Source organism: Dryas octopetala, chromosome 2 (assembly GCF_963921425.1).
Source record: "Dryas octopetala chromosome 2, drDryOcto1.1, whole genome shotgun sequence".
Classification (NCBI taxonomy): Eukaryota; Viridiplantae; Streptophyta; class Magnoliopsida; order Rosales; family Rosaceae; genus Dryas; species Dryas octopetala.
The window spans coordinates 22,111,728-22,131,721 of record NC_141367.1 but is presented as its reverse complement, the minus strand read 5'-3'; the positions used below and the strand labels follow the sequence as shown (position 1 = coordinate 22,131,721).

Here is a 19,994-nt window from a genome sequence, read left to right as displayed (position 1 = left end):
CCATCCCATACATACTTCCAAAGGAAAATAAACAACTTGGTCTAAACTTTGTCTCTCAGTGCTCATATTTTATTAATCTAATAAAACTATATAATGTTCCATTATGTAATTTAAACTCCATTACATAGATTTCCTCATCATCAACCAAAGCGGCATAACATATTATAGCAGGCGAGCATTAAGCTCCAAGTGCCTAAGACAACACTTTCCTGTTCCATACACCCTGGAATGACTGCGTCTGTATATATAAACCACAGTTTAATCTGTCCTAGTTGGATGATTACACTTTAATCACCTTTTTTTGTCTCCCTTTTGCTTTCAATCAAATTAAATAACCAAAGTGGAAATGCCCTGCCACTAATTATTGTTGTAGTTAATTGATTCGATTACGACTACTTTTCCATTGATGTGTGTATTGTGTTTTACCCTCTTATTTTATTTGGGATGATGGGGGTGCTTACCATTTAGAGCAAATTATTTTCATCCTTTTGCTAGAGCTCATTATTTATTTTTCTCTTTTTTTCACAATAAAATAGGGAAAAAAAAAAAAGAAATGGAATTATCTATGAGAGTGGACATTATAGATGCTGCAATAACTTGGTTATCTAAAACAATTGGAGCAAATATTCTATATGAATATATGGTATACTGACGTTTCAAGCTGTAATTGGTCCCGCAATTAAGCACTGGTTCATATTTGTGGGTCACATATACACAACCATAGGCCAATAAGGCCTCTGAAGACTGAAGGTATCTTGCACACAACCATCTCCAAAGTCCTTATGAATTTGGAAGGTTCCCCAAGGTCAATGGAAATTGGAATTAAAGGAGGTTTTAGATAAAATTTTAAAGTAGAAAATGATGTTTATGCACAAGTCCTAATCGAGGGTAGTAGTGGTTGAGCAAAACCCTATATGGACCTTTTATCCTTGATGAAAATCATCTCCCTACTCATCAATCCAAGTGTCTTTTACTGAAAATTATGGTCTAGGACACATTGCCACTAGGGAGTAGTCCCACCAAAACCAACTACCATTCTCGTATATTATTTCACTTTATTATCATAGGGAACTAATTAAGAAACACAAACATGGGTATTCATTGTTTTGGTTGAGAAAAAAGGTCTATTGATTTTAGGTACCAAATTATAATATTTTTTTATTTCAACTACTAAAACATTTATGTCATTTCACTTTAGGTACTAAATTTCAGTTTATGTACCAACTTTAAAAAATATGGTTATATCAAACTGTGACTGTCTAATAGTCATAACTTTTTTATTGATTTATTTATTTTTCAATATTTGCAAGGTTTAGACTTTAATATTTAGTCTTTGGGTTATAGGACTTCATCCCCAAACCTAAATCAAAAGTATGAAACCTTTAAAAATTTTGATTTTTTATAAATTTTAAATAGTCACAACTGTGACTGTTCGACAATTACAACTGTAACTGTTCGACAGTCACAACTGTATAACAAACTGATTTGTGACCTAATCCAAAATGTTTTACTCTAGGTTAGTACCTAAATTAAAAAAAATTAGTGTCTTGCTGCTTTATTAAAAAACTATTGATATTTGATATTTAATCCTAATTTTCTATGAGAAAAATGGGATTATAATTAGGGTTGTTGATTGAAAATCCTATTTGGTCCAATTATGAATGTCTTCACAAGGCATTTTTCAAAAAGAATATAGTGTTCTTTTTGGCACAAGTAGAAACTGCCTATGATGAATCTAAGATTGCAATTAAATTAAGATACCAAAACTGCCCTACTAAAAGCTTTAATTCAACAATCTTATCCACTGAAGTCCAATTGTGATTGGATGTAGTATTGTAGGCTTATCTTGGGTGGAAAAGTAAATAGGCCTACTACTTGCTGTTCTTGTCATTTTTTTTTTTTTGGCCACTTTGCTGTTCTTGTCATTTAATGGGACTAAAAGGCTCCAATAGTCCAATATTCTGTCTATAGACTATAGCCAAACACTGATTATTGTCACGTCTTGTCCAAAGTCGGTCCCCGATTGCGGTCACATAAAAGAAAACAATTTATTTCTTAAATGAAATAAATAAACAGGAGGGGAAGGAAGATGAAAGTGAAAGAGAACATAATCAATTATCTTTATCTTTTAATTTTTTTTTATCAAGTAGAAACTTTCATTAGATGTAAAACGACCAAACAAACACAAAAGCAGAAGGAATAAAAAAGCCCAATATTCATTGCTGAGTAATAATTGGATTCATGGCAACGCTATGGAAGAAAATTTTCAAAGTAATACCTAGTTGTTTTGGATGTTTCAATAACATGTAATTTTCTTGTGTGTAAAAATTGTCCCATAAAGAAAAAAGAGGCAAGCATTTATGAGCTTGAGCTCATTTGATACAGGTGTGTACCTTATCTACAAAGAAGCTCATTTGGGAATTGGGTATGGTATAAAGATGATATTTACAGAGACAAAATAATATTACAATGTAACTGAGGCCAGCCGTATGTTGTTTATGTTTTCACCACAACAAAGGCACAAGGAAATAGAGTGGATCTTCTCCTTCAATAGTTTGGCCATCAAATTCCAAAAACCTATAAAAAAAAATTTAAGAAAGAAAAAAAGGTCCATTGAAATATTAATTTATGGTTTTTAAATAATATATAGTTGCGTGACGTGTTTTAATTCATGTTTTGGTTAAGCAGCAAGTACACAAATGTGGATTAATTGAGTTCGAGCCTGTCTAATCTAGAACAAGAATTACACCAACCAATTAAGTTGATGCATGCAAATTTTTATTTTGCTTCCAAAGTCCTAAAGGTTTTTATGAGGAAGGAAAATGTGGCCAGCAGGTCTGCAACGTAAGTCCTTCTCATAAAACTGTCCTAAAAGAATCTGAATTATTGACATCTCTAGTGGGATAAACTGTGGGCTCATTTAAAACCATGGCCCTCACTGACGTGTGTTTCAGTCTTATCCGCATTGAATCTTTACACGTCATCGATCTTTTCTTTTATATTCTTTGTCTCTTTTCCTTTTTTTTTTAAATATATTCCTTCTTGTTTAGGACTTTACTTTCCATGTATAGGTGAGATTCGAATCTTAATCCTATAAAAAGCAAGAAAAATATAAACAAAAGAAAAAGTAAAAAGGACTTGGGTCTTAATCTTTTACCACTTGAGCAAGCCAGTTGCTTAAATATCAATTTTTCAAAGATGGGGAACATAAATTTCAACCTAAAGCCTCCCTAGAGCTAGGAGAAATTCTTTGGTGTTTCTAAACGCAAATTTAACACAAACGAACACATAATTAACACCCATTATACATATAAAAATAATCTTCACATAATTCTCACAATTACATATAGAATTAAGAATGAAAATATCAAAAATTTCATAAACATTAGTACTCAGATATATCAATTTTAGTGAATATCGGTGAAAAAAAAGTTGAGTCAAATTTTATTCTTTTAGTGATTTATTTTTTATAAATTAAAGATATTGGATGAGTTTTGGTCTAATTAAGGTTAGATTTGGTTTGATTTCATCTTCCTTCTCTCTTTTTTTCTTAATTTTGAAAAATTTCTATTCGATTTTGCCGATACATATTGATATTCAACCAAAATATACAATATCGTACCAACATATATCAATATTGAAAAAATATTAGAGAATGATGTTTACACAACTAGAAATGCACATCGATCCATCAGGACCATCACCATTATAGTCCCCCAAAACATACATCGATCCTTCTGCATCCCATATTCCACCAATGTTTCCCAACAACTCATTGCCAAGTACCACAAGCTCCCCAACAAATCATGTTTTAATTGAAGTTTTTTAGTAATTTTTTCTTTAGTGCCTAATTTTAAACCCCAAGTTACAGTAAAAATTTGCATCCGCCCCCTACCTTTTAGGAACTCTCCCAAAACCCTCTAACACTTGCATTTCCTTTTCTACCCTGCTATCGGCCCATGCATCAGTTAACGCAAGCCCACTACCTCTCCTCTTCAGCTCATGCTAAGCAACTAGCAACCTTACATTAATTTTCTTATTATTTTTTAAGTTTTTAATTTTTTTAACGGACATGATGCCTGCTACCTTAAGTTGAGTAAAAAAATTGCTTTTGGCTTCAATTGGGAACTGAACCCAAGACCACCCGAGGCATTTAACAGTCAACCTACAATGGAGGTTTGTGACTTGTGTGTTAATATAGATAATTAATGATATTTATGAACATTTTAACATATTTGAAATCTTTCCTATTTCAATGTTTAATTTTATAAATTAAGTCTTTTATTGCAAATTTAGTGTAATTTTTTTCATTTTAATCTAGAGTAATTTTTTTATTGAAAATTTAGTGTAACTGTTTTTAATTTTTTAATGATCGATTTTCAGCTTCAATGATCGATTTTCAGTTTCAATGACCGATTAAGTTTCAGTGATCAATTAAGTTTCAGTGATTTTTTTTTTTTTATTTATCAAATTTTCAGTTTTAGTTAGGGGTGGGCATTTTAACCGTGCACCGCCAAAACTGGCTGGACCGCACAGGTAAAACACCCCAAAAAACCATGTTGACCAAAAAAAGTCAACACCGCAAAGAAAACCGAACCGCACCGAATAAATAAAACAAATATATATTTTTATATTTTATATCATTTTTATACATATATATACCATTTTTATATACTTTTTATACATATTTATACCATTTTTATATACTTTTTATACACATTTTTATGTTCATTAACTTGTAGTTGTAGTCACTAGTTGTATAATTGTATTTGTTTTTAACTTTTAAATTTTAAGCATGAGCAGGTAAGCAGGTTAAACAAAGTTCAATGTGTGAATCTTTTTGGTTAAATTCATTGCATCAACTTGTAAATTTTTTTTTTGGCCAACACTTGTTAATTAGGTTGGGTTTGCATCATTAAAATAATTGGCCTTAGGTTTAAAAAAACAAATCAGAAGCCTAAAAGTGCCAATATGAAAAATAGCTCATTAGGCCCAAAACCGTAGTGGAGAACCGCACTGCACCGCACCTTGAATGGTTTAATTTGGTTTGGTTTTTCTTCTCCCTTTCCAAATTTTAGCACCGAACTGCACCGTATAAGGACGTCCAGCGCAGTGCACGATTCTAGAGGTGAACCGGGCCGAACCGCATCGCGCCCACCCCTAGTTTTAGTGATTTTTTTTCAGTTTCAATTATCAATTTTTCAATTTTAGTGATCATTTTTTTAGTTTTAGTTATAGATTTTTAGTTTTAGTCATCGTTTTTCCAGTTTCAGTGATCAGTTCAATTTCAATTTCAATTATCAATTATCAATTTTTTCAGTTTAAGTGATCAGTTTTTTTAGTTTCAGTTTCAATTTTAGTAATCATTTTTTCAGTTTCAGTTATAGATTTTCAGTTTCAATTATAGTTTTTTCAGTTATCGATTTTCAATTTAAGTGATCGATTGATTTAGTTTCAGTAATCGATTTTTTAGTTTTAGTGATCGATTTTTTTTTTCAATTTTAGTGATCATTTTTTCAATTTTAGTTATCGGTTTACTTTCATTGATCGCTTCCGTTGGCCCGTCCCATTGACACACTAGCATAGTTCGCTACTTCTTGAGCCACTACTTGCCACACAGACTCTACTATATAACAAGCCTTTATGTGCAAAATATTATAAGAATTTGCACACAAAGTGACTCGAATCAAATTCAGCACGTACAAAAATTAGTTACACTACTTTGTAATCAAAATAAATAATTACACTATTTTGCAATAAAAAAAATACTTAAACTAATTTGCAATAAAAATAAACAAATTAGAATTAGAAATTAAATATCTATAAAATTGTATAAATATAGTTAATTCTACATTTCTACTACACTTACACAAGTTGCAACTTAGTTGAGTTGGTTGGCCGTGCTTCCCACTTGTACAAGGTTTTGGTGTTCAAACCTTGATTTGTTCATTGTTCACCCAACTCATTTTTTCAATTTTTTAGATATGGGATGGAGATGGTGCTGGACTAAGCAAGTGAATCATGCAGGTAGGCGATGTTAGTGAGTGGATCATGCAGCTGGGCTAATTGGGAAAGGGCACAATCGAAATTATAACAAAAATAAAAGTCAACAATAGCTATATATTCATTGACTAGGGGGTTTAGACAAAAATTTAAGTAAAATAAGGGGTTATAAATTAACTATAAAAATTATTGGAGGCTATTAATTAACTAAAGTAAAATTAGGGGGTTTATAATTTTTTACTATTTTTACTTTCAGTCGTATTTCATATTTCATCTATCATTAAGAAAACTTATTTTATTAACCACCAATAGGAAAAATTACTTTAAAACAACTTTAATTAATAACTAGGGATGATTATGTTTTTTTCTTGAGAAAAAAAACACTTAATTTCTTTCATACGCTTAACGAGTTTTTTAGCTCTGACCAAAACAACCTTTTTAATCTTCTTCATACTATATAGGGGATTGATTTGTTATACTAGATTAAGTGTTTTTTTTTTTTCATTTAGGGGAATTAAAGATCAAATTTTAATTATACGACCTTTTCAATTAAAATACTCAACAATTAGTCAATTACATACATTTTGTTATACTAGACTCAAGTATTTTTATTTTCTTTTACCACTATACTGGACTAAAGTAGATTGGACTGAACTATATTTTATTGTGTGAAATTTAATTTAGAGCTATTTAATACGACTTAAGTGTCGTAAAATTTCTTAGCTTTGTATCTCGGCACAGAACAATTTTAGTACAATAAAATACAATTAAATATTTGCCCAAAAAAAAAATTAAATATATAATACAATCTTGTCCGATACGGTTCAGTCCATCGCAAACTATTGTGTACCAGCAGGTTCCTAGCTAGTTTTTTTAATAAAGAAACAACATATATAGTATTATAAGTGAGCTTTGTTATGACAAGGGAGTTGCCTGGTAGGAAGAGCATTAAAATGGATTTTAATAATGTCTGATTCGAATAATCTAGCAGATGCTTTGCCTGTACCCGTCCTATCCATCATAAAATATGTGGGACGATGATCCATTTGCACGATTTATTTTGTATTTTTTGGAGTCCATAATCCACATGCAGCTCATCTGCGTTAATTAATTTAGTTGATTACTTTCAAAGTTCCAAGTTCCAACTTGCACATGCCAACAGGAATAGGAAACTGTAGTACCCACCCACGGTTTTTGGAACATAGAAATAGAAGCTTGGACCCGTCTATTTTTAACTCTTATTAATCTTCACCAAATTTAATTAAATATGTGAAATATTATATTTACAAATTATTAATTCGGCAACAAAAAGTAATAGCATGGCTAGTACAAGAAACTAATTATGAATGATTGTTTTATAATAGCTTCTAGATTAATCCAATAACAGATATTTAATCTCATTCATACTCATTTGAGAAAAAGACAAAGAATAAAACAAAAGGGGAACTAAGCAAGAACAAGGAGAGAATGAGATGAGAGAAAATGATAGAAAAATAAAGAAAAAAGAGGATGCAATACCTCTAGATCTAAGCATATAACTAGCTCAAACAAATTAGCACAAGAGGGTGAAGGAAAGCTCAAACAAAAAAAGAGAAAATAAATAAGAGAGAATGGAGGGAGATGGAGAGAAGCAAGTGTGACGGAGGTTGGAGGCATGTGGGAAAGAAGGTGAGTCGACTCTCAATACAGCTTTTTTTTTTTGTTACTCCGATACTAAAAATTCAAAAAAAAAAATACCATACCGATTTGTACGACAACAGTATTTTTCGGTAAATCGGTAAAAAAAACCAGCCCTAAACTAAGCTCTAAAATCACAACCAAAGATCTAAGTTAGTTCAAATAAACTTACGAAAATTTCTAATTCCTTTAAACAAACCTTAAAACAAGTTTGAAAAATTTAAGTAACAAAATTACCATAAGCCAAATTTGGGTTGTTACAGTCAATGAAGACAAAACTTGGCTGGGTGAAGGTCACGAGAAAATAGGAAAGAAAGAATATAAAAAAAAAAAAAACTAAAGAGAGAGGCATGGTAAAAAAAATTAAGGAAACAAAAAAAAAGATAAAAGATAAAAAGGGAGGGGGGTTTGGGGTCTTTGGGCAATTAGAAAGAAAAAAAAAAAAGGTTTGGGGTTTCGTCTAGTTATTTTAAACCCTAAAATTTAATACATTTTTATATAAAAAAAAATTAAAAATATCCTAAATGGCCTAAAACCTAATATCCTAAAAAAATATAGAGTATATAGAGTTTAATATATACATTATAGAATATAAAGAGTATTAGGGTATATAGAGGCATAGAGTATATAGAGTATTAGGGTTTGGATTTTAGAATTTTTAGTGTATAATTAAATTATAGAGTATAAATAATATACTAATTTTATTTATTCATTATGCTAATTTTATTTAACAGTATTTGCTCTGACGAGCATTATATTCACCTTATATCATATAAAACCTACTATATAATTTGATTTCTTCAATATTTTTTATCAATTTAGTAGATAATATATTAAATAAACATATGGTAAAATTTTATTAAAAATTTTCGTATTTTAATAGTAATTTTCGTTGTTTTCATCTAATTATTATCGAAATTTAAAAATCTTTGAAAAATAGCTCCGAACTCAGAAAAATAAACAGAAAATTTTTACGGACTCGTCTTGACTAGTACTAATTTATTATGGGGTCAAAATACCAATTTTCTCTCTAAAAATTTCAAAAAAATTTGGGAAGTCCAAATTTATTTCTAGAAAATAAAAATAAATTTCTCTTTATTAAATAAATTTTAGAATTTTCATAAACTCTCAAACGAATTTTCAAAAAATTTTAGAAATTACCAAAATCCTGTTTTAGAAAATTATTTTGAGACTTTACAGAAATTTTAAAATTTTTCTAGAATTTATTTTGTAGAGGGAAATTTGTTTTCCTCTAAAACTAAAAGGTCTTTTGGGTAGCAAGTGTTCACGAGAAGAGTATTGTTAGTTTTTAGAACACTAACGGTGCATACCTCATGTTTTTTGGAGTTCAGGAGATTATTCTATGAATTTTCAAAGAGTCTAGAGTATTTTAATTTTCTAGAAATAAATTTAGACTTCCCAAATTTTATGGAAATTTTTAGAGGGAAAATTGGTATTTGACCCCATAGTAAATTAGTACTAGTCAAGACGAGTCCGTATGAATTTTTCGTGTATTTTTTTTTAAGTTAAGAGCTATTTTTACTTAATTTTTAAAGTTTATAAAAATACAAAAAAAAATACAAAAAAAAAAAATGTGACACGTGGCACACATCCAGTGCGCCACGTCAACAATAATGACCAAGTCAGCATTTTTAATGAAATTGTTGACGGAACAAGTTTAAATGGGACACGAATGTAAGTTATAATTGGTAATCTGAGACAAAAAAAAATTTAGGTGATAATATGGGAGTAAATTACAATTTTAGGTGATAAATCGATAATTAATTGATTTTTATTTCTATTTCTAATTTCTCAAATTATGTAAATTTATAAAAAAGGAATATGTGAGATATTAATTGTTTGATTGCGCTTTCGCCGTCATAATAGTGACACATCGTATTACTTTGTTTGTGGGTAGCGCCTAGAGAAATCGAGTTCTAGGCTAGGGGATGCAGGCTGCCTACTTCGGGAAATCAATAATTGCGAGTTGCAAAATTGACGGCGTTTTGCCAAATTTAATTACCAAAAATTACCAAGTTAAGTTAAGCTCACATCTCAGTATCTCACTGAGGATAATTATATTCGAGGAACGTACATGTAAATTACGAGTTAATTACACTTACACCCCCTGAGGTTTATAACTTTTTCACATACACCCCCTGGGATTTCAATAATTATACATATACCCCCTGAGGTTTTAAAACTGTTGCATATAACCCCCTACAAGAAAAATAAATAAATAAATAAAAAAGAAAATATTTGTATTCAGGTTGGACCTTACACCTTGAATAATCTTATTAGACTATTTAATCCCTTAGCATACTTTTTTGCATAATTTTTCATTATTTTCGTCTCACTATAGGGGGTTATATGCAACAGTTTTAAAACCTCAAGGGGTGTATGTGTAATTATTGAAACTCTAAGGGGTGTATGTGAAAAGACGATAAACCTCAGGGAGTGTAAGTGTAATTAACTCTGTAAATTACTGAAAATAATATCTTAAATTAATATTGTTGTTATTCTTCTTTTTTTTTTTCAAATAAATATTGTTGTTAATCGATCTAAAGAAAATTAACTAATGAGAATTTGTTTTGAAAGTGTATTATATGTCAATCTTCATGAATTAATTGATAACATTGTCAAGTAATAAAATTCTTTTGTAAAGGAAAGATATATAGTAGGAAGATTTAAGTTTGGAAAAGGGAGTTTGATTTGAGATTTGAGGTTAAGAGGAAATTGGGTCAGGAGATAAGCTAAATCTTTAAAATATAATGTTATTAAAGTATTTAATTTGGAAAAATTAAGATGAGATCTATGATTTTATGAGGTTCATTTAGATATAATTCATCTACAAATTATCTTATTACAATGTAAAAAGTAATAAATCTCAATTCATTCCTAAGGTTCAAATATAAAAACGAAACAAGACATTGGTCATTAATTTCAGATTCTTGTTTTTCTCAATTGCATCTAAATTTTTTTTGGACTATTAGGTGGGTGAGTCCCATGGTCTTGTATAGTTTTCCTTTCTTAGCAAAACAAAAAAAAACAAAAAAACCACAAATACATTATTTTAAGGTTTATTTGTGCAAATACCTTTTGAAAGTATATTTTATTCTTATTTTGTCCCTTTAAACTTAAATCTTCTCACTTTACTTTTTGAATTTTACAAATATTATATTATGTCAAGTCCGGCAATGACTTCGTTAAAATATCTGACGTGTCGCTTACGTGAATGGGCGACATATCAGCTTTTTTGACAGATTTATTGACGCAATATAACTTACTGAAAGAGTTTATAAAGTTTAGAGAACAAAATAAAAAAAAATTAAACTTTAAAGGGACAAAGTGAGAATACAAATTACTTTTAAGGAACATTTAGGCTAATAAGCCTTATTTTAACACCTAACTGAATTAAACAAAAGTGTTGTTGTTAAGAAACAGATTTACCAAAAATAAATGATGTTTAAAAAGATAGGCATAAATTCAATTTAGACACATAACTATATATGCTATTTCAATGGGGTCCACGAACTTTCAAATATTTCAAATATACACCTGATTTATTATATAAATTGAAAAATGAAATTTCGTCCATCAATTTATTGAAAGATCAGTTAAATGTAAGCTTGGCTTTTGCTAATGAGGATTAATTGGCGACGTGGCACCAACTTAGCATACATTTCCCGCCAAATGAGCAACACACGTCCACTTGACACGGGCCCACACACCCATCACATTTTTCTCGCTTGTCGAACACTCTCCTGACCATTTAGTCTCCAAAAAACATCACATTTTCCCTCAAATTCGAATATAAATCTCTCACTTGTGTTCAACGAGTGAGAAAGAGATGATGAATTTGTAGACCCGTGTTAGGGGTTAGGTGGACCTGTGTCGCTCATTTGGCGGGAAATTAGCGACACGGGTCCACCTAACCCCTGACACGAGCCTACAAACTCTCACTCTCTCTATTATTATTAAATTGTGGGCCCGTGTCGCTCATTTGGCGGAAAATGTTTGCTGAGATAACGCCACGTCGTCAAGTAATCCCGGTCAGCAAAAGCCAAGCTGTCATTTAACTGATCTCTCAATGAATCAATGGACATAAATTCATTTTTTCAATTTAGATAATAGATCAGGTGTATATTTAAATTATTTTAAAAATTTATGGATCCATTGAAATAGTTTATATAGTTATATGTCTAAATTGAATTTATGCCCAAAAGATAAAAGGATAAGAAGAAAAAAACCCCAAAAGATTCCTCCGCGGTTACTTTCCAAAGCAAACACATCCAGACTATCCAGTAATTCTGCAACAAATCACGAAAACTAGAGAAAGGTAAATTCAAGCACTAACGACTCAAAAGTATCACCGACGCCTGATCTAATTATTCTACGACGTGGCACAAAATCATTAGCCCCCAATGTGAGTAACAGGCAGGCGCTTCCGCAGTGGATAAAAATCCCTTCTTACACAGGCTTCATCAAGTGCTTGACATGTAATCATGAAGGCTCATCCGAGGGCCCCACAGTACTCAGGAATCATCGCCCCCCGGTGGGTCCCACACACCACATGCCTTCTTGTCCTTGATTGGGTAAATAAAAAAAAACATATATAAAATAGTTAAAATTAGAACAGAAGAAACTCACATACAACCACGAAATGACGATAATACCCACGCCTCCTTCCTATAAATGAATTCCCATCCTCCGTTCCGAAAACGATCCCGTGTCCGAGCTCTCTCAACTTTGTAACCAAAAAGAAAAAAACAGAGAGAAATAGATTTTTCATTTTCGCGAGTTTTTTAGTTTCTCGTTTGAGTAAATTAGCCTTTATAGCCATGTTGGGAGTGTTCAGCAGCGCGATCGTGTCTCCGCCGGACGAGCTGGTAGCCGCCGGCAGCCGCACGCCGTCGCCGAAGATCACAGCGAACGCTCTGGTCAACCGCTTCGTCCAGACCAATGCCTCCGCGGTGTCCGTGCAGGTCGGGGACCATGCTCAGCTGGCCTACAGCCACAGCAACGAGTCCGCATTACAGCCGAGGTAAGACAAAATCTTCGAATAACCTCTACGGCGTCGTTTTACTTGAATTGTTTGGTTGCAGAGAAATCCATTTCCTGGTCAAGGAATCTAGGATTCGTAATTAGCATAACTTTGTGCTTGGCGTTATACTGAATTTATACGTATCATTTGCTAATTTTTATTTGATTTTTGCTTAATGATTGGTAATGGTTAATTATCAAAAAAAAAATTATTGGTAATGGTTGGAGACTCCATGATGGTGATTTTCACAATCATGTTGTTGATCTCCATGGGGATTAGCAAGAAAACCTTGGCGCGTAGTAAGTGAGGTGTGAGTTGTCTCGCAGGACTGCCACGCGACGTTATCTGAAATCGAGATGATTCTGTTGACTATGTTATCTCGTGTGGACCGCGCGCCACTTGATCCCTCCACGCGGCCGAATCCCGAATAAATAGATCTTTGCCCTCGTTTATTTTAATTTTCTTTTGTTACTCTTTTTAATATTCGAATAATATTACCAGCTTTAATTTTTAACCGACTAATACGTTTTTATTTGATATTGAAAACATTTTAATTTTCTCAATAAAATTGAAATTTTAGATTAATTTAGTTTTATTTGGTGGGTGTTCCAATCAATTTTATAGCCTCCTAAAGTTAAATTCTCTTAGATTAGTTATTGTTAGATTAGTCATTGTTAGTGAGACCGAGTCTCTTGTTCATGGTGGACACCTGAATTAATATATTATGAAGGATAATTGTTAATTAATTGAAGTATTGAACTGAATGGAAAGGGGTGCTGAGTGGGAGATGAGATGAGGATGATGTAAGTGGGGTGTGGGGTGTGGGGCGTGGGGTGGGACCCGGACTGTTTCGTAGTCTAGGATTGATTCAATGAACGATGGATATGGCTTGCAAGATGTGTCGTCAACTCTCCAAGGGACATGCTCTGTTTTTTATTTTACATTATAGATATTGAATATTGAAATAGGTATGTATTGAGTCACAATCTCAATTTGTGGCATGACTATTGAAACGAATCTACACAAGTTGGTGACTCCCCTTTGTTACTTTATTTATATTCTAATTATTGTTGACATCAATGTATATTTATGAAGTCTTCTATCATCTCAACTCACAAATAATTGAGTCTAGTGACAGTTGTATCCAAAGGAGAGGTTAGAGGAGAGCGTCCTATAGGTTTTATGTGCCTATATTTCTCATCCAATCATGCGACTTACCGCCTCTTGCACAATAACGTCCCATAAAAGTTTATAAGACCCTGTAAGTTTATATCAGCTAGTGGGTAGAACTGGAATAAAATGGACTGCTTATAAGACCCTTTGGAATAATATTTCAGAATAATGTACCCATGGAAGATTCTAGCCCCTACTGGGGATGAGCTCATGGAATAGATACGTATATATATATTATATTAAGTTCTTTTAAGGATGATCATTCATAATCTGACGATTAATTGGACACTAAAATGAAATCTGACAATTCTGAATGGGAAAATTGCAGGTCATTTGCTGTTAAGGATGAGATATTCTGCTTGTTTGAGGGAGCACTTGACAATTTGGGAAGTTTGAGGCAGCACTATGGACTTGCCAAGTCTGCAAATGAAGTGCTTTTGGTCATTGAGGCTTACAAGGCACTTCGTGATCGGGCCCCGTACCCAGCAAACCATGTTGTTGGCCATCTCAGTGGAAATTTTGGTTTCATAGTATTCGACAAGTCCACCTCAACCTTGTTTGTGGCTTCTGTAAGTCATCCACAAAGCAAATGCTTTGGTAAAGCTAATAGCTTTGATTGGCTTCTAACAACAATTGGGTTGGTGTAATTGTGACAGGATCAATTTGGCAAGATTCCTCTGTCTTGGGGAATTACTGCTGATGGATATGTGGCCTTTGCTGATGATGCAGAATTGCTTAAGGGTGCTTGTGGCAAGTCACTTGCTTCATTCCCTCAAGGTATTGGACTCATTGATGGAAAGATGGAGGGCCAAATGGCACCTCATTCTTTCTAGCCTTTTGCTTTACCAATAAAGTGACAAATTACAACATGATTCTTGGGGAATACATGAAACATAATATTGATTCTACACTGATATTTGCAGGATGTTTCTACTCCACAACTGTTGGAGGACTGACAAGCTATGAGAATCCTAAAAATAAGATCACTGCTGTACCTGCTACTGATGAAGAGATCTGGGGTGCAACATTTAAGGTAAAACATTAAGTGAATGAATTTTTCTTTTCGTTTTCTATGGGTGAGAGAAGTGACTGAAATTGAAATAACACCAATTTTATCACACTAACTTTGAAAGAAGCAATGATAGCAAATTAGATGGCGACATTTGATTTGTACCAACTAGATTGATGTTCATTTCAACCACATATTTTGTCTAACTTGTTGTTGGTGGGGTGAAATTTCAGGTGGAAGGGCCAGCAGTTGTTGCAGCCACAAAGTAGAAGATTTTTCTGGTGGACACCAAAATCCATATCCATTTCGGGGAGAGGTTTTATGTGGTGTTGAATGTAAGGCATATACATCAAGGGCCATGTAAATACCTGGAGTGGTAAACTGCTGATAAGAGTGGATCTATATTTGGCAGAGACGGCTTTGTTTTCTCCTGTAGTAGTTGCTCGCATGTATTCTAATTCTAGCTTCTACCAATGTATAGCCATGCTTTATGTTATAATAAAGTTTGTATTAAGGTTTGAAATTCACTGAGCTATTCACAAACCCATTGAATGGTTTTTATTTATTCATAATGCAATCATATATAACAACCATACATAAACTCTTTACTTGGGTTTTTAAGCATCTCCATAGGTTTGGTCCAAACAAAGCTCCAGAACAACTAGTGACAAAATCAGCCAGCTACGTGTGTGGACCGAATAAACCTTTATAAGGGCCTTAACCCCAGTCAAGTGGTTACTCAAGGATATAAAATCATCTAGGATATCATGAAGGGAATTTCTAAAAGGACCCCTTTTTTGCTTTCCAAACCCCACAAGTTCCATACAATCTTTTCAAGTAAAAACATAAGCGTGAGGTTTGAAAAGCAGAAAGGGGCTTGTTTAGAAATTCCCTATCATGAACTTGAAAAAGTCCACGACCCATTTGAGCACATGTTCTCGTTCCAATAAGCTCAAGCCCACTAAGACAACAGCAGGGCCAGAAGAGAAACAGAAAAAAAAAAAACAAAAAAGCAAAAAGAAGCCAAGCCCAAACAAGGCGCCAAATGAACCAAATGGCTAGAAATGAGTCATGACTAGAAACAGAACCTCTCAGGCTCTCACCTTACGCTGAAACTTTTATTTATCTATTTTTTGTTGATGTGCAAATGTATTTTGTTAAGGAAAAAAATGACATTACCAATATCAATAATTGATTGAAGTAGAACGACCAACCCTAGAAAAAATTATTTGGTGTATCCGATACACCGTCACGTAGTGTAACCAATTTAATGTGTAAGGATATTATTAAACGATATATTTATATTAGTAGGGTATAATATTAATAACATTCACTCATATTATAACACGTTAGATTAGTTATACTATATGACAGTGTATTAGATACACAGAATAATTTCTCTAATCGTAGAAGTAGATGGATTGATACTGAGATAATTTGAAGGAGCAACCACCTAAACTTTGGAGCTTTCCATGAATGAAATTATGAAACAAATTTTGACATCATAAAATTTAAATAAAAATTGGTTTTATTTATAAAATATTGAAAAGACTTTTTAGCCACCTCAGGTTCAAGATTTGTAGCACAACAATATACACACACACATATATATAGGAGTGTTCTAAAGTTAACCAGTTAGTAAGATAATACGAAGCTAACCATGCTTTTGGGCCCATCACATCACTAATTTCATAATCCGAACCATTAATTATTTAGACCATACTTCAAAGATCATCATTGCAAAAAATTAATTAAATTGAAAATCAGGTAGTCATCTAATTGAGATCAAATAAATAGACGATCAGTATTTTCGATAAAAGCATAGAAATAGTTATTATTATAATTAAATGGTTAAATGACTTCTGATTTTAGAGATTTTTTACAGGAATGATCTTTGAAACATGGCCTAAAAAATAAATAGTTCAGATTTTGAGATTACATTGTGCAGTGGGCCCAACATGGTGATTAACTTTGTATTAACTTACTAACTAGTTAATTTTAGAATATTTTTGTATATATATAAAATACGTGTTTTTTTTATTTTGGCCACTATCATAAAATAGGTAGTTAATTGAAGGAAGAAGATATTTCTTTTGCCAATTAATTTATTGGGAGGGCAGAATAGTCAGAAGGGAAAAAGTCAAATGGAAAGTTATAGTTGGGACGACGAACCAAAACTGGCGCTTTTTTATAGTGGATGCATTGCATACCATTAACTCTCATCTTCCCCACTCTCCACTTCGATCCCCCACTCCACTCCTCCTTTACTGTTTTATTTGATTCCCAAAAAAAAAACCTCAAAAAACCATTTTCTAGGTTTGGCTTTTACATCAATTTTCCAAATATTCTCTTAAACTTTTTCTTCTTACTAGCATGTAGCTCTCCCTTTTTTACCTTAAGCTTTCAGTTCACACTTCACACACTCTATAATTTCCATTAATCTGTTTTGTCTTGTTTTAGGGTTTTGGTGGTTGATTAAAACCCAGAATTGGAACCACAGCAGAGAGACAAAGGTACCAATTTTGTAACTTTTATGCATGAGTTATATATTGTTTTGAGGATTATTTTTTTTCCTGCTAAATTTTGATATTCTTATGTATTGTGTTGGTGGGAATTTTAGATATAATTTGTTACAGTTGGTTTTGTAAAGCTGGTCTTGAATTTCATTTTTGTTAGGGTTTCAGAAGCCCTAGAGTGTGATTGAGTGGATGATGAATTGATTGTGTTTATACTTAGATAGGTTTGGTATGTGCCTATGTTTAGAAGTCTTGTGTGTTTGGGATGTCAGAAAAAGAGCATGTTTTCTGGGCTTGGTGTTGCTATGTGATAGGACTCGTTGGTGAGCAGAGTTTTGAGTTGACTCACTGTCTTTTGAGCTCTGGAAGAAAGTTGTGTGCAAGTTGATTCAAGGCCCACCATTTGTTCTGTTTTATTTTTGTTTTTTTCTGGGGTGTTGTTCTACGTGGGGGTTTCTGGTATGAACAATTGCATGCGATTTTGATTTTGATAGCCTCTGATTAGTCTTGTTAGTGAAAGGTCATGCCAAGTGGAATTCGTGATTGTCCAAATTTTGTAGTTAAGTTATTGAGCAGTGCACTAATGTGTGAGCTATATACTTATTTGTTTCCCAATAAAACTTTCCTTCATTTTCTTATTAAGACAGAAACAGAATACCCAATTTCAAATATTAGTCTTGGTTGTGCATTGTTTAGTATAATGGAAGTTCCTATGATGGTCAGCTATTTGGATGTACAGACTGTACAGTGGTAGTTACAATAAGATTGATTGCCAATTGGAACAAAATCGATTGGAAAAGTATTGAAATTACTTGTATGGTTAAAGGTCTCTCTAATGTTGGGGAAAATTTGGTCAAAGGTCTCTACTGTTTGATTTCAGGTGGAGGAGAAGTTTTGCTAACTTTGAAGAGAATTTATATATTGATTGTTGTCCAAACTTTTGTTAGACCATATAATATCAATTAGTGGGGCAATCTATGAGTTTTAAATATTATTCCAGATTTTCAGCAGTCTAAAGTCTTATTTGTATTCAGCAATCTGGGAACCAAGATGCTAGAGTTGAATTTCAGCAGTCTACTTTTTATTTGGCTTTCAGAAATTTGATTTTTAAAATTCCAAACTTTCTAAAGTTCTAAACAGTACTGCTCATATTGATCGTTTATTATGTCCTCTGCACCAAAAGGGAGCATAGAGAACTACACCAGTATGGATCAGCAAGGGCATGGGCAGCCCACAACAATGGGAGTGATGGGTAGTGCAGCTCAAGCATCATATGGTGTGAATCCATATCAGTCTAGCCAAATGATGGGCCTCTCTCCCACTGGACCAGTTGGATTGATTCAATCTCCTACTCAGCCAGCAGGTCCTTCTGCATCTTCTCAGCTTGCACAACACCAACTAGCTTATCAGCACATCCACCAGCAACAACAACAGCAACTACAGCAACAACTCCAAAGTTTCTGGACAGGTCAGTATCAAGAAATTGAGCAGGCTAATGATTTCAAGAACCATAGTTTGCCATTGGCCAGGATTAAGAAGATTATGAAGGCTGATGAGGATGTAAGGATGATATCAGCTGAAGCTCCAGTCATATTTGCCAGGGCCTGTGAGATGTTCATTCTGGAATTGACACTGCGCTCTTGGAATCACACAGAGGAAAACAAGAGGAGAACACTGCAAAAGAATGACATTGCAGCAGCAATTACGAGGACTGATATATTTGATTTTCTAGTTGATATTGTCCCAAGAGAGGATTTGAAAGATGAGGTACTTGCATCAATCCCAAGAGGTGGGAATCTTCCAGTTGGAGGTCCTGCTGATGGTCTTCCTTACTACTACATGCCTGCTCAGCATGCTCCACAGGTTGGTGCTCCAGGAATGATGGTGGGAAAGCCTGTGATGGATCAAGCTCTCTATGGCCAACAGACACACCCGTACGTTGCTCAGGCAACATGGCCACAGCAACAGCAGCCACACAAAGATTCTTGATTGAAAGGGTTACTGGTGTGAAAACTGGCAGATCAATTTGACTATATCATCATTGTTTGTAATTGAAGGCTTACAATTTAAAGTGTTTGTTTTAGATACAATACAAGTTAAACACTTTATATCCAGTTATTGCAGTTATAAAGTGCTTGTTATTGCTACATGAAAAGATTCTGCAAGAGGTTTGGCTTATGGTACTGTAGATAAATTTGATTTTATGTTTGTAATTGAAGCTTACAATTAAAAGTGCTTGTCTTGGATACAATACAAGTTAAACTATTTGCTTTATATCCAGTTATTTCACTTACAAAGTGCTTGTTACTGCCACATGAAAAAATTCATTAAAAGGTGTGGCTCCTGGTACTGTAGGTAATTTTATGTTTCTCTTCTGCTATGTATAGATCCGGCGGTTTTTCTATAATGTCATCCTTTCAGCTTGAACTTAGCTACGTCTTCCATCTGGTGGCATGTAATGACAAGTTGGGTTGGTTCAGTCACTGGACTTCAGTTGTTTCAAACAAATCTGTGGCATGTAATTATAAGGGGAAAAAAGAAGAATGTGACACATTTTTACGTTGTCACTAGA

General features: G+C 33.1%; 1 protein-coding gene and 1 pseudogene across 2 annotated transcripts; both read left to right on the top strand.

Annotated features, from left to right (window-relative positions):
- Nucleotides 1-12,352: 12,352 nt before the first annotated feature.
- Nucleotides 12,353-15,433, top strand: AILP1 (aluminum induced protein with YGL and LRDR motifs). Its single transcript, XM_086233272.1, has 5 exons — nucleotides 12,353-12,724; nucleotides 14,226-14,466; nucleotides 14,554-14,674; nucleotides 14,821-14,930; nucleotides 15,140-15,433. The coding sequence occupies exons 1-5, from the start codon at nucleotides 12,522-12,524 to the stop codon at nucleotides 15,173-15,175; spliced, it is 711 nt and encodes a 236-aa protein (XP_086089398.1). The 5' UTR covers nucleotides 12,353-12,521; the 3' UTR covers nucleotides 15,176-15,433.
- Nucleotides 15,434-17,066: 1,633 nt separating this feature from the next.
- Nucleotides 17,067-19,696, top strand: LOC147294153 (nuclear transcription factor Y subunit C-3 pseudogene; annotated as a pseudogene). The gene is made up of 3 exons (XR_015120200.1): nucleotides 17,067-17,222; nucleotides 17,367-17,419; nucleotides 18,606-19,696. The product of XR_015120200.1 is annotated as a nuclear transcription factor Y subunit C-3 pseudogene (transcript).
- The last annotated feature ends 298 nt before the right edge of the window (nucleotides 19,697-19,994 follow it).

What these genes read in the sequence shown, in the direction of transcription:
- AILP1 (XM_086233272.1), top strand. Translation starts at nt 12,522, where the DNA reads ATGTTGGGAGTGTTCAGCAGCGCGATCGTGTCTCCGCCGGACGAGCTG. An exon ending in GAGTCCGCATTACAGCCGAG is followed by an intron (nt 12,725 to 14,225) that starts GTAAGACAAAAT and finishes GGAAAATTGCAG; the next exon opens with GTCATTTGCTGTTAAGGATG. An exon ending in ACTTGCTTCATTCCCTCAAG is followed by an intron (nt 14,675 to 14,820) that starts GTATTGGACTCA and finishes TGATATTTGCAG; the next exon opens with GATGTTTCTACTCCACAACT.